Genomic DNA, 13969 nt, shown 5'->3' with positions numbered 1-13969 from the left:
TCAAAGCAGCTCCATTTCCAGCAGCTACAACAGCAACATGCTGCTGACACACGAAGCTAGACAACTGACTTTTATCTTTCTGCATAAACTGTAGTGAATCCAGAGAGATAAAGTAGGTTTTTTTTTAAATTTGGGTAAAACAGTACACAAGCATATTTTCAGGTGCAGTAATGGTGTCAAATAGTAGATGTTCTATGTATATGAACTATCAGAATACTCAAACCAAATTAAATTCATGGGAGATATTAAATTTGCAGTCTCATAATATAGATGACAGGGATAATTAAAATCTTGAAGCAGATCAATTCTTTGAAGGCAGAAAAGATTTTTCTTCCTTTTCTCTCTCCTTTCATTTCTGTGGTTACATCTGCTTCCTCCAGTCTCCACCCCTCACCTCTCTCATGTACTGTTCATGGCAACAAGTGGTTCAGTGTGTAAAAGTGCTGCCTTCAATAACACTACTTCACTGGCTATTACAATGATTTACTCTGGACCATGTTCAGGGCTGGGGATCTAATTGAAAGCAAGCTAGATTCAAACCTCTTTCAACACTGTGTTGTAAATTCACTACAATGGTCACAAATGTAGACAAAAATGGCCTTGGCCGTGTAAAGTTTTGTCTCCACTGGGTGATGGCGAACAATGGAGAGAGGCAGACGGCTCTTTAGAGTGAGGAGAGGAGGCAAAGTTCAGAAAAGTTCATTCACATCGTTCGAGGGCTGGACCAGCGGGGATAGGATGGCTGGACATAAAGGTGTCAGCTACAATTTAGTATTACAATTTGGCCATTAAACTGAAACTCTCAGCCACAGTGACTAACAATAAGTACAACAGTTCAGCATTTGTGGATCCAATAATTGCAAGTAGCACAGTAATAAACAATGGCCAGGGACAACAGTACAATGCTAAGAAGCCGGCGTGGATTGCAGGGATGCTGGGTGTAAATCAGAACGGCACCAATGAGAGAAACAACTTGTAAAAGAGGCCAAAGCACATCTGCCAGTGAGGCTGGAGAAACACTGGCTTTTACTTTTACCAGTGAAGACTGAAGAACTGCAAATATGTGCAATCAGAATGTTTCATGCTGATAATTACACTGACAACACTTCACATTGTTCACTGTCAAGGCTCTTCAATGAATTGTTCTTATAACATGGTTAGCTACAGCGAGGGAAATGTGGTGTTTACATGCAAAACGTGAGTCAGTCAAGAAGTCTCGTTCTGTCCAAAGTTCAAAAATATACCTACCAACACCTCTGAGGCTCACTGATTAACACCATGTATCTGATGTTTGTGCTCACATGTTTCTGCAACAGAAACAACAGCAGGTGCAGCTTCCTGAAGTCTTGTCACCGCAGTGAGGTTGCTAGGTTTGCCACTGTGCCTGTGCAGAGACCAAGACCTGTGCTCATCAACAGTATCCAAGAACCTTCACTACAGCTTGAGACACTACACAAAAGTGGTGGGCAGATGAACATACTGTTGTGCATTTTTACATTTAAATTTAAACAAGCAAGATGCATCATGTAAGAGGTGAGGTGAGGAAGAGAGAGCTTTAGAGGTGCAGGCAGGAATGGGTTTCAACTTTACACAGAGCCAGGCTAGCTGTTTTCAGTCTTTATGCCAAGCTAACCTAATCACATCCTGATTCCAGTATTATCAGTGTTGACCTGTTCCTTTAAAGCCAGTCTACCACTTATACTAACCCTTTATCATTTATAATCTTCTGTAAAGTGTCCTTGAGTGCTGTGAAAGGCGCTGCCAAATAAAATGTATTATTATCATTATTATTATAAGTCAAATTTTTGCTAATCGCTCATTAGAAATGGAGAAACTTCCATCCATGCATTATCTATACCGCTAATCCTTACAGGGTCGCGGGGGGCTGGAGCCAATCCCAGCTGACATTGGGGTGAGGGTGGGCTACACCCTGGACAGGTCGCAGGTCTATCATAGGGCTGACACGTAGAGACAAACAACCAGTCACGCACACATTCACACCTATAGGAACTTAAGAGTCACCAATTAACCTAATGTGCATGTCTTTGAGAGGAAGCCGGAGCACCCAGAGAGAATCCACGCAGGCACAGGGAGAACATCCAAACTCCACACAGACTTGAACACGCAAATCCACACTTTTTGACTGCGTTTAAACACCTACAACAATAATCCATTTACAGTTTGTTATCCTAAGAAGAACCTTATCTCTGACCCCGCAGCAAACACGTCTCCATGATACTGGCTCACTTACTCTGTTCCACTGGAGGTCTATAGTGGTTCAGTGCCCTGAAACTGAACTGATCAGTATGAACTCAGTTTCACCCTCCGTGCTCATCTGTCAGGGTCATCAGCCCTCTGCTTTGCTTTCCCACCTATGGATCCCAGATTTCTCTCCTATTTTCCTTTTCCTCTCACAACTTATTGATTCTGTAAGGGTGTGTGTGTGTGTGTATGTGTGTGTGTGTGTGTGTATGTGTGTGTGTGTGTGTGTATGTGTGTGTGTGTGTGTGTATGTGTGTGTGTGTGTGTGTATGTGTGTGTGTGTGTGTGTATGTGTGTGTGTGTGTGTGTATGTGTGTGTGTGTGTGTGTATGTGTGTGTGTGTGTGTGTATGTGTATGTGTGTGTGTGTGTGTGTGTGTGTGTACGTGTGTGTGTGTGTGTGTGTGTGTGCATGTGCGTGTGTGTGTGAGTGTCTCGGAACCACCCAGTTAAATACATTAACTGTCATCAGCAAACTTTACCTTACATTCTTGAATAAACCAAAGAGAGCTGCTCTTTATCTCATCCAAACACAATCAAACAGTAATCACTAATGACTTTCTTCTCATTGGTAGTCATTATACTCTATGTTTTGTAATTATAATGAAGTTGTGATTCCTCTAGTTCCCTTAAATTAAATGTATGGATATTCTTGGTGCAAGATGACCAGTACAACAGTTTTAAAGGTCCCATATTTTTTACTTTCCCAGGGTTTTATTACTATTACTAAGTTTTGATCCATAAGAAGATCTGTGTTTTTAAGTATACCAAAAATAATCTTAATGTAGTTTTGCATCTCCTCTCTCAGGCTTCTCTCTAGAGCTCTAACAACAGGTCAGTGAGCCAATCATTGGCATTCATTGGCTGACTGTTTTCTGAGTGATCTAATAAAAATATAGCAGATTTCAGGTAAAAGAGAGACCAGATCCTGCAAGGTTGGATGTTGGGTTCAGGCGGGTGGGGCTTGGGGCATGGCTGAGGGCGGGGACTGCTTTGTTGTGACATCACAAAGTTCCAGAAGTCCTGACGGCTGGTTTTAAGGCTCAGTTTCTGAATACAGGCTGTGTGCATTTCTCTGTGGACTGAGGCTTTGATACTTTCACAGTATTAATATAGAACCTAGACCTGATCTATAATCAAACAACACATGGACATCTACCTTTATACTATACGGGACCTTTAAAATAAATGATGTATAAAATACTTATTTTCTTTCTTTCTGGGAGTGAGATGAGAAATCATTGGTTAACCACAGTTGCTGAACTGAATGCACTGTCAGGAGGTCATGTACATTACACTTCAACCCTTTTATTTCATGTTTTTTAAATGAAACAAAAATACGAGTTAATCAAAAAAAGGTTTTATTAAATAAAAAGCCCATACAATGTATCATAAGTCACTTAAATAAGTTGGGATAAGACACGGAAGTTATATAAACATTCTCTACATTATATATGTACATAATCCTATAGATACACCTCTGAGTTGATTAAAGTGTTCCATGTCTGTGTATAGTGCCTTGCGTTTAGTTTGTTCATATCTTCAAAACAAAACAAAAAAGAATATATATATACAAATTCAAAGTATTAACACCATTATATAAAGAGTGAAACAGTTCTCAAATCATCTACAGTATGTACAATTCATGCCAAAAGACCACACTGTCACAAATGCAGCCTTTTATGCTTCCTAAGAACACCTGAGTGCTTCCTTGTGTATTCCGAGGTAAAACACACTGATTCAGTAAACAACCCCTCGTCAGTTTAATTTTGTACATAGCTGGTAAACTTGGTTGGCAGATTGTCCACAGGATAGAGAGTAGGTCCAGTTTTCATGGTGGGCGGCCCGTTTAAAAGAGTCCAGTGACACTGTGTGACCACTTCCACCAGGAAGATCTTCAGCAGCACTTTGGCAAATTCCTTCCCCACGCACATCCTGGAGCCCCCTCCGAACGGGATGTACTGGAACCTGGAGGAGTCGCCTGAGAATTCAGTCATGAAGCGCTCTGGCTGGAAGTCTTCCTTGTTGGGGAAGATCTCTGCCACATCGTGGGTGTCACAGATACTGTAGATGACGTTCCAGCCTTTGGGAATTTGGTAACCCTGAAGTGGTGAGGAGAAAATAATGAGTAAGCAGCTAGTTTGGACACATGCCTGTCAAGTGCATGGTCTCTGAACACTAGACACCAAGCTGCCAAATAAATAACCTTCACAGAAATCTTTGTTAACTTACATTGAGTTCAAAGGTCTTGAGGGCCACTCTGAAGCCTCCAGGGACAGGAGGGTTGAGCCTCAGGGTCTCTTTAATGACACAGCCGGCGTATTTTAACTGCTCTAAGGACTCGATGTTCAGGTTCTGGATGTCCATCCCCTGCTCCTCCTGAACACACAGAAGCAAACAGAAGACAGAGTTAACCAGTGTCATGATGACTGGTGAGGAATACAATAGTCCTGCTTGTTCATTTAAGCCTTGTTATTTTATAGAACAGGAATAATCTCAGTGTTTGAATCAAACCACAGCGCGTGGTGCTATGAACTGAAAACAATCTAACAATACTTCTCTAGCTTACTGTAAGCTAGCTCGTTAGCCCTGGTGGCCCTCCAAGTTCAGACAAGTCTTGTTAACCAATAACTGGAAACACACACAGTTTGTCATGGATCTGAGCAGCTCAGTGCTGTTCATTTGACCTGGCTTCACCATCCAGCTCCTGCTCAGGGTTCAATATGTCTTACATTTACTGGTTTTAATGGGAAAGCTTCGATGTAGATCTCTGTCTATCTCTATAGTGTATACTAATCCTACTGTGTATTTCAATATAGTAACTTTATTACTATAGATAATGGCAGGGACTTTTCCCCAAAAATAACATATGCTAAGCTGCCATGTCATTGTCCACTTACTGCATTTTCTATCAAGGTTTTCAGCTGCATCTCATGGTTTTCCTCAGCAGATGCAATTTTTCTCAGTTGTCATCATGTGACCAAGGTATGACAACTGAGCAAACTCTATTTGCTGCGGAAGGCCATGAGATGTGTTTGGAAGCTCAGGAAAGGTGGCAAGCTCACTTTAAGTCAGCAACTGTTTTCAAGGTTGTGCATAACAATTAACTATGATGGCGCAGTCTGCAGTGTAATTACCTTGTCCATTAGTTCCTGCCTCAGTCTGTCCAAAACTTCAGGGTTCAGGCCCAGGAACATGATTAGAGAGGTGGCTGTGCTGGCTGTGGTTTCATGGCCCCCGAACAACAGCTCTGTAGCAGATTCCTTAATGGCCTGGACACAGAAGAAGACACACAATTAGCTCAGAACCTAAATAAAACAATGGCTCATAAGCAGGATAGAAGACATTAGAAAGATGTTGCTTGTTTTTTCATTACCTGCATGCTGATGGGCTCTCCGTTCTTCCTGCTACTGTCTATGAGCTGCTGCAGAGCGTCTCTGTGACTGGACCCCCTGTCTGACTCCTGCACCTTCTTCTTGATGTTCTCCTCGATCTTGGCGTGGATGAAGTTCCTCGCCTTCAGACCCTGGAGGACGAGACAGATGGCAGGAGGAGCAGGAACGGAGCCGAGGATTGAAAAGGGGAGGGTAGAAGAGAGACAATGTGAGGAGATGAATTCGACTGCAATACTATACTTGCATTCATACAGAGACATTACTACAATCATTTCTCTTTTCTACTCGCCTCATGTGAGGTGCTTGTTCTGACTTAAAGGACCATACCGGAGTTTTTCAATGTTTTAGCCCATTCGTATGATCCATTTACATTTCAGGCAGCCGTTGGCTTCCATTCATTGCATTTCTAGACTAATTTGTGTGAGTCATATAATCCACCGTGATGAATATCATGTGTTTGACTGTTGATGTCAGTATGCTTTCAAATATGGTTTACTATGAGGTAACATGCTAAATTACTTGTACGGTCCTTTAAGTTTGAAGCACCAAACAAGTAAAGCTACATGCGGCTTATGAGTTCGTCTCTTACCCTGTACAGTCCGCTGAAGGGCACGTCGATGGGCAGAGAAAACAGATTCTTGATCATTTCCTCAAAGGCTTCCACCAGCTGCTGCTCGTCAGTCTTGATCTGCTCCGGCTCAAAGCCCAGCAGGATCCTCATGGCTATACGGAACATAAGCCGCTTCATCTCCGGGTAGACCAGCACACAAGAGTCCTTCGCCAGCCACTCCTTCACCGAAGCCCGCACCTCCTCCTGGATGACGGGGATGTAGAGCTCCAGAGCCGTCCTAGAGAAGGCCCGCATGATGGCCTGGACAAGGGCAGAGGTGTGAATGGGGGGAGATGGAGGATGGTGGTTGGGGGGCATTATTTTCCACCCAAACATCCAAACCAAATTTCTGAGTAATGACAAGTTACTCCTCATATCTGCTCTATTAGCAGATATGAGGACCATATAGATCCTGTTACGTTGTCTTAGTGCAAAAATCTTCTTCATCAGGTAATTTGTGTATAATTCAGACTTTAAAGTTTATGTTTCTGAGATTAAGTGAAACAATCCACCACTGCATTAAGAATGTCTCAACCTGTTTCCAAGTGCAAATCACCTCATTTCAAGTATTTTCTAAAATCAAAGTGGACTTTTCTGGATTCTTGGTCTTATTGTTGTTTCAAGACACAAACATCAACCTCTAGAAAATCCTTTAAAAAGATGAGTTCACATAACTGCACCAGCCTATAAGATTTCTAGTATCCAGTCAAATGACTGTGGCTACTTATTTGTTCTGTGTGATTATTGGACACAGAACTGAGACAGTACATCACTTATATTAGTGAAACAAAAACTGAAAGATTATATATTTTCTCCTCGTTTTACTGTTTAATCTCCAATCAAATCTAGATTTACTGTAATTAGACTACAGTGCCATTTCTCTTGATGATGAGTGAATGTGTCCATAACGGAGGTAATTAGAAAGTAATAATAGTGTGAGCTCTACTGAGCAGATAACAGCTCAGAAGTCGTGATACTGACGATTCACACTGAGGTGAAGTCAAATCAAATCCTGACTTACCTTCTTTTTGGTCTTGTGCAGGGCTCCGTGTACGTTAGACAGCGTGTCCGAGCCCAGGATGGTGCGCACAGACGCGGGCCACTGCACGGACACGAGCCTGTGCTCCCCCAGCAGAATCTGCTTGACGTTGTCCGCTCCTGTCACGCGCACCGTGGGGTTCCCGAAGAGGTGTGTGCGGTAGATGTATCCGTACTTTTGCCGCTTCATCCGCAGGAACTTTCTCCTCTGGAAACACACAAGAGAGACGATTAAATAAATATCAACACTGAAACACACCTGTAGATCCAACATTAAAGGATTAAAATAAGTACAGACATGGATTCAGACAAATAGCCTACGACAAACATGATGTAGCCTATTTCAAGCTTGCCTCTGAGTTCTAAACAGTCAAGCTGGCTGAAATGAATTGAAAACGATATATTTTACTCCAATTAAATACAAACTAACCCTGTTGGTAAAAAGCTGCTGGAAGCGCAGACAGTTGAAAACAGTGTTATTTATTTACTTGAATAGAAATAGATAAAAGAGTTAAGTGAAATGTCCTCATAGTGTTTAGAGCATCCTTATCCACATGTTGATATTAGGCATCATACAGACTGTAGCTGTCATGCAGTTACCTGGAGGATGAGCTGCAGCGTCTCTCCAATGAAAGGTAACCCCATGGATCCGGGGGGCAGCGGGCTGAGGCAGCTCGGGTCTCTGCCTCGGATCATGTAAACCTCCCAGAGCTTCACCGCCACCAGAAACAGCAGGATGGGAAGCACGATGGTGCACAGTAAGGTGGCCAGCAGTGTGCTCAGAGCCATGTTGCAGCGGCTTCAGTGAAGGGCAGCGTCTTGTTGCAGCGTTGATCAGTTCAGGTGAAGCTCTGTCAGCTACTGGAGCTCTGGGCTGCTCATCCAGCGCTTTTATAGGCTGCCAGGACCGCGGGCAGCCGGTTACCTTCTCCTCCCTCAGATAAATTAGTTCACACAAAGTTCATCTTTAATTGTGGGTGTCGCTCGGCCCCGCCCCCGGCCTGTACTGGCTGCCTTGCCTCACCATTTGTTCCAAGGGCCGCATCTTTAATCCCTACCTCCTGTTGCACGCAGACAATCCGCGGCGGATTTCACTGAGAAAAGGTGATGGTTTTCTCCGAGACAATGGAAGCACGTCCCAAGACGCTTTTGTTGGCAATAAGGCAGCTAGTTTACACACTCATTAGCTTGGCTTAAGGCCCGCTAGTAGGATCAGTAATCATGCCTGCAGGGCAGCCTGCATTCAAGAGCAAAAAGCTTTTAAGCAGCACATTTTCAGCTGCTTCAGAAAATGGAAACGAGGCTCCGGGTTGAAGAGCGTCTTAATCCCCCTCCCTGTGGCTCTCACTGCTGCTATTCAAAGCTAAGCTTTCATTCCTTTAGTATATTTTATTTTTCTTTATTTTATAATGTGCGTCTGCAGCAATTGCACTTTTTATCATTTGATTTATGATATTTTCTAACTGACACATTTAACCACTTGGCTGTAATTATTCAAACTACCACCCTGATTCTTGGCTCTTGCCTTAGTGATGTGTCAATATAAGAATGACGCTGCATGTAAATGAAAGATGAAATGATGATTAACAGCTGACTGGAAGCAGCTCTGTCCTCTGTTTGACTCACAGCTTCTATCAGGACACTAACACATTCAGCCTCCTCTAATCTAGAAGCAGACTTTAACCTGCCCTCACTCCGCATCTGTGTGTGTTATAAAAATGATATCTCTCTCAGTGAGTTCAAACCTGGGTCAGCAGAGACAGGCGGAGGGACGGGCGCACGCACGCGCACGCAAGGTTATCCCCGGCTACAGCGCGTGAAAAGTAAACAGAGCGCAGCAGAGAAGGGGCTCATCAGCCAGTCACCACATCCTCACTCTGCGTTTGGACTCTGGTTTTTTTTTACGACCTGCCATAACGCCAGGAGTGTGTGTGGCAGGGCCAGTCAGTCAGTCAGTCAGTCAGTCAGTGAGACAGCTTGGCTGCTGCTTTTACAGCGACACATTACATGGATGTAATGTCTGTTCTGGCTGACTGTGTACGTTTTTAAAAGAGGGTGCCCTGAGCTTCACCCTGGTGGGAAGGCATGGCAACTATCGCTATTACAGTCACACACAAGCCCGGACATATAATCTGATCTGCCATCACGGCTTGGATGTAAAATTCCATGACTTTCCCTTGACGTTTTGCTGGTTAAAGCAGGGTGGCAACTAATTACCACTTTGGACACTGACGTCATGTTCTCTGTATTTTTCCTGGGAATCTATGGGTTTTAGCAGAATTAATTCATTTCTAGCAGTCCGGGGAATTTGAAAAAGCATGGCCCGATTGACCTGCTAGTGGGCCCAGGGTCAAAGATTAGCTGCATGGCCCCACCTGACCCCCACTTCATAGCACTCTGTGCAACATGCAGTCTTTCTCAGACAGGATATTACCTGGTCCATCACATTATATACTACTAAGTACAGTATATGGTACAGACATCAACAGGTTTTAATGTTGTGGCTGATCGGTGTACACCCAAACACTGTTTCAGTTAAATTAATACAAACCAGCTGACAAACAGTAAACCTGGAGCTCCAGAACTCCAGGAGCCCTCGGACATATCTCAGCTTTTCCCAGTTGGTAATCCAGTCTTGAGCCCTACATTGCCATTTAGAAGAGCCCTCATTATGTTGTCTTTACTTGTTTATACTGAACCAAACAAAGCCATCATCTCACTGACCCACAGTGATTTTAGATAGCATGCCTGTGTTCAGGCATCAGAGGCGTGATGTGTAACACAACAGTGTCGGTGACTGTCCTGTTACTGTCCTTTTACACAGACATCGATCTGTGACCACCTCCACTGCTGAATTATGGCCAGAACAACAATGCCCCCCCCCCATTCTATGCTCGTACCTTTTACACAGCACAGCGAGGTGTAATAAAGGTGCAACATTCCCACCTTGAACAGCTTGTTTAAAAGGGGCTTTGGGAACAGCATGTGGACCTTTATTTGGCTAATAAAGCAATAACATTATTATGAGTGTGCACTTTCCTGACAAGGAGTGGCTACATAATGTCTCCTGGAAGTAACTATGTAAGTTTAGGGGAATTTAAAAGCATTTTTTAAGAAAATCCCAGTTTTCAGAGAGTCTTAAAACAACCATCACAATAAAATAAAACTAATTCACATTATTGAACAGCTAACTCAATAATTTTGAAAAAAATAAAAAGATTTTGAGTTTGAGACTCTCTCTTGGGTGGGAAATTTTGTTTCATGACTGCAGTACAGGTACCAGTATTCTTACTTCAGCCTTTGGTCTCCACTAATCCATTCAATCCAGTTGGGGAAGTTGGAAAACTCATTTTGGTTGATGGTTCTAAGAGATTACTATGTTATATTTACTTGTATTCACACACTTCCACAAATAATTATGAAAGTGCCTGATTTGTCAAGAGAAAATGTGTCAGTCCGGAACAGAGAGACAGAGTATAAATACAGTTATTTTGACGATGAAATATTTTCATCTGGTTGAAGGAAGGTTTTTGGACTTGGACTGGAGCTTCCAGAACTCTAACAAGTCTGAACACAACAATAACAGTAAAGGTCTAATGATAAAATGCTTCTTTGTTCATGACATATACGTATTTGCTTGACAGTATATAGACTACTGAAAACTGAAGCCGACATCAGCTATAATATTAATGGACAAATCCTTGTTTACTCTGTGTTGGGACAGCAGTGGGTGATGCATGTTCAGGGTGAATGGGTTTCCAGCTGGACATGCTGTAGCTGGTGAGTTTTTCTCATCACAGTGTGAATGTGTGAAACAGGATTCTGCTGTTCAGGTGTGATAAAGCAGGAGGGGGGAGGAGGAGGGGTGGGTGAAGGGAAGTTCAAGTGTAGAGAATGATTCCCTGCTGTTTACATGTCCTCATCATGTTGCTCTAAGAACTCACTGTAAACCTGCAGACAAGCTGCTGGACTGACCAGAGATCTACAGCTTCACTGCAGCCACGTCTACAGTATACAGTTAGTGTATGCATGGATGTGACCAGAAAGGTACACTTTAATTTACAGTTTTTATCCTGCTCCAAATATATGTACTTTGCCCCACTTTCAGGTCAAAAACCTATAAACTGGAAATGTCAGAATATACTGTAAGATAACCCTTTTCACTCCATGAGCACCAACTACAAGACAAAGCATCAACTTCACACTCAGTGTATCTTGTAATCCAACAGAGTTGGATTGTAATGAATTAACTGGTCACCATGCTCCCCAGAGGATGAACCCTCTCCTCCAGCATCACCATCAGGACAGACTTTACAAACAGAGAAATAAACATGTTCATTCAGCCCATTATTGTGTAGGATCATGAACACTGCAGCTAGTAGAGACCACCAGAGAATCTTTAGACACCCACCTTCAAAATGAGAGAGGAGCAGCATAAGACAGTGAAACATGAGGTCTGTAGCCCAGACGTGACTTATTTTGTTTTTGTTCATTTGAACCATGCAGGTCACAAACATACCAGGGTGTTTGCCATTGAAAACACAATGTGTGCAGTCAAATACTGAAGTTAAACTGTAGGCCTGTGGTGTAAATGTACGGAGCCTCAAAACTGACAAAAGACAAAAAAAAAGGCATATCAGACAAATCAAAAATGTAATGTAAATGTAAAATTAATTTTGCTCTTTTATTTTTATTTCATCTATTTAATTGAGCACAAATTTTCTATTTCAGCAACCACAACATTCAGTATATCAACTTATTGGAGCTAAAGAAAAGAATACAAAGATTTTTTCACTTTCACCATGTGACTGGAGGTCAAAGGAAAAGTGTAAAGCTTTAATTTTCTTTTTACACCCAATTTAAGTGAATTAGCCAAATATAATTTGTTGGTATATTCAGTTATATTTTTGACTGGGATGATAATCTGCTTTTTGTCAATTTTGATACTCCATAGCAAGATGGCCTGGTAGAAAGAGTAAAGAGGTCATCTTTCACTCATGTTAAAGTAGAAATGCCAGAATGTAAAAAAATCCTTTCAAAGTAAAGTGTTCATTTAAAAATGTATTTATGCATGAAAATGATTAGCAATAGGCAAATGAAAAGTAAAAATACTCACTGAAGGTTGGACTCTAATGGTGAACAGTTATGTTCAGTTATGTCTGAATAATGCAAATACTATTGGGTCGTTTATTTTACAGCAATACATCATATTTACGAGCTTGTGATATGTTTTGTGGTTTAAATATCAAGCTCAATGGAATGTCATTGCTACAACTTTGAGTTATTATGCCACAACATTGTACAAACTACAGCTCCACTAGTCTCGAAGCAGAACAGGTAGAAATAATAAATACTCACCTGTCAGTAACTCAAACCTTAAACATATTATCTGAGTAAATGTATGTGGTTACTTTCCATCTGTGTTGTGATGATGATGAAAGCTCAGGCAGCATGGCTCTTTTCCAGGGCTACACACACACACACACACACACACACACACACACACACACACACACACAGAGCGCGCAGTCAGCACAAGCGACAAACAACCGCGGTGCCTGCGCGCGTTTGTAACTCTCCTCCCCCTGCTCGCGCGCTGGCTGACCTGCTTGTGACCCTGACATCTTGGTGAACTCTCGCGCGCAACCAAGTTCACTGGCCGTCACATAAACACACACCCACACACACACAGACACACACACACACACACGCACGCACACACACACACACACACACACACGCACGCACGCACGCACGCACACATACACACAGAAAGAGAAAAAGAGAGAGAGAGAGCCTATATGCTGCACAGACAAACAATTTTAACTGGCAGGTTACTTATTATTTTAAGTATCAAATACAGTCCACAATGAGCGGCAGTGCTGCTGCAACTTTGTTCGCTTGTGTTGAAGAGTAACACGACTTTTATGACTTGGGGTCTTATTTTAGCTCCTACCTAAAATATGACCTTATTGCTGTGAGACTGGGCCAGTGTAGGGCCAGTCCAATGGTTATTTCAATTTGACCCCAAACAGCCACAGTCACAGTGACTACAGTATGCACTGTACAGACCACATGTAAGATTGAACTGAAATTTTATACCATGTTGTTTATAATACAATTTCATGAGTATATGAGGAGTGACCAAAAACCAGCACACAAGGGTTGTAAGTGAAGTGATAACTTTAATTTCCTCCCTTTTACAACTGTTTATCAGTTTTAAAGTGACCTTTGTAATGGTCTTTGTAAAATCCAAAGACAGAAATGCATTCACCTAAAGAAACATCTGTTCAGGACAGTTTCATGTGGAAAGTGCAAATGAAAAAAACCATAGAGAAAAACATAACAGCCTATCGCTAAACACAGTAAAGCATGAAGGACCTCATGGGGACTTAGCAGCTGCTTACTTTAAATGTACAGCTCCTCTGGCTGGCAACACAGGGGCAACTGACACACAAATACCCCATTTAGACACAACACAGTGAGATAAATCAAACACGTCACCAGTCTAACTTGGTGGATGCAGGTTGGATACAACCCACCATCTCTGAACTGGTGTTTCTATATTCATTTTGGAGGGAAAAATTGGCTAATAATAAAAACCATGTCAGTGGGCAGTGGCACAAGTTATCTGTCAAGCAGTAATGCATGAGAATCAGGTTAAA

The 13969-nt window shown here is 42.3% G+C and overlaps 1 protein-coding gene across 1 annotated transcript; it reads right to left on the bottom strand.

Annotated features, from left to right (window-relative positions):
- Positions 1-3984: 3984 nt before the first annotated feature.
- LOC111237093 (cytochrome P450 26A1) lies at positions 3985-8174 on the bottom strand. Its single transcript, XM_022766059.1, has 7 exons — positions 7905-8174; positions 7288-7512; positions 6246-6527; positions 5638-5787; positions 5399-5533; positions 4494-4631; positions 3985-4363 (listed from the first exon to the last, which is right to left on the bottom strand). Exons 1-7 carry the CDS (start codon positions 8091-8093, stop codon positions 4025-4027), a joined length of 1458 nt encoding a protein of 485 aa, XP_022621780.1. The 5' UTR covers positions 8094-8174; the 3' UTR covers positions 3985-4024.
- Positions 8175-13969: the final 5795 nt, after the last annotated feature.

This window comes from Seriola dumerili, unplaced genomic scaffold (assembly GCF_002260705.1).
Source record: "Seriola dumerili isolate Sdu_G_001 unplaced genomic scaffold, Sdu_1.0 BDQW01000807.1, whole genome shotgun sequence".
NCBI lineage: Eukaryota > Metazoa > Chordata > Actinopteri > Carangiformes > Carangidae > Seriola > Seriola dumerili.
Note: the sequence above shows the minus strand (reverse complement) of the source record. Positions and strands in the feature narration are given on the sequence as shown.

Excerpts from the sequence above, each read along its gene's own strand:
- LOC111237093 (XM_022766059.1), bottom strand. The coding sequence starts at position 8,093 with ATGGCTCTGAGCACACTGCTGGCCACCTTACTGTGCACCATCGTGCTT. Across the intron at positions 5,788-6,245 it reads CCTTCAGCGGACTGTACAGG|GGTCTGAAGGCGAGGAACTT; the intron begins GTAAGAGACGAA and ends CTCGTCCTCCAG. Across the intron at positions 4,632-5,398 it reads GGCAGGAACTAATGGACAAG|GGGATGGACATCCAGAACCT; the intron begins GTAATTACACTG and ends CAGGAGGAGCAG.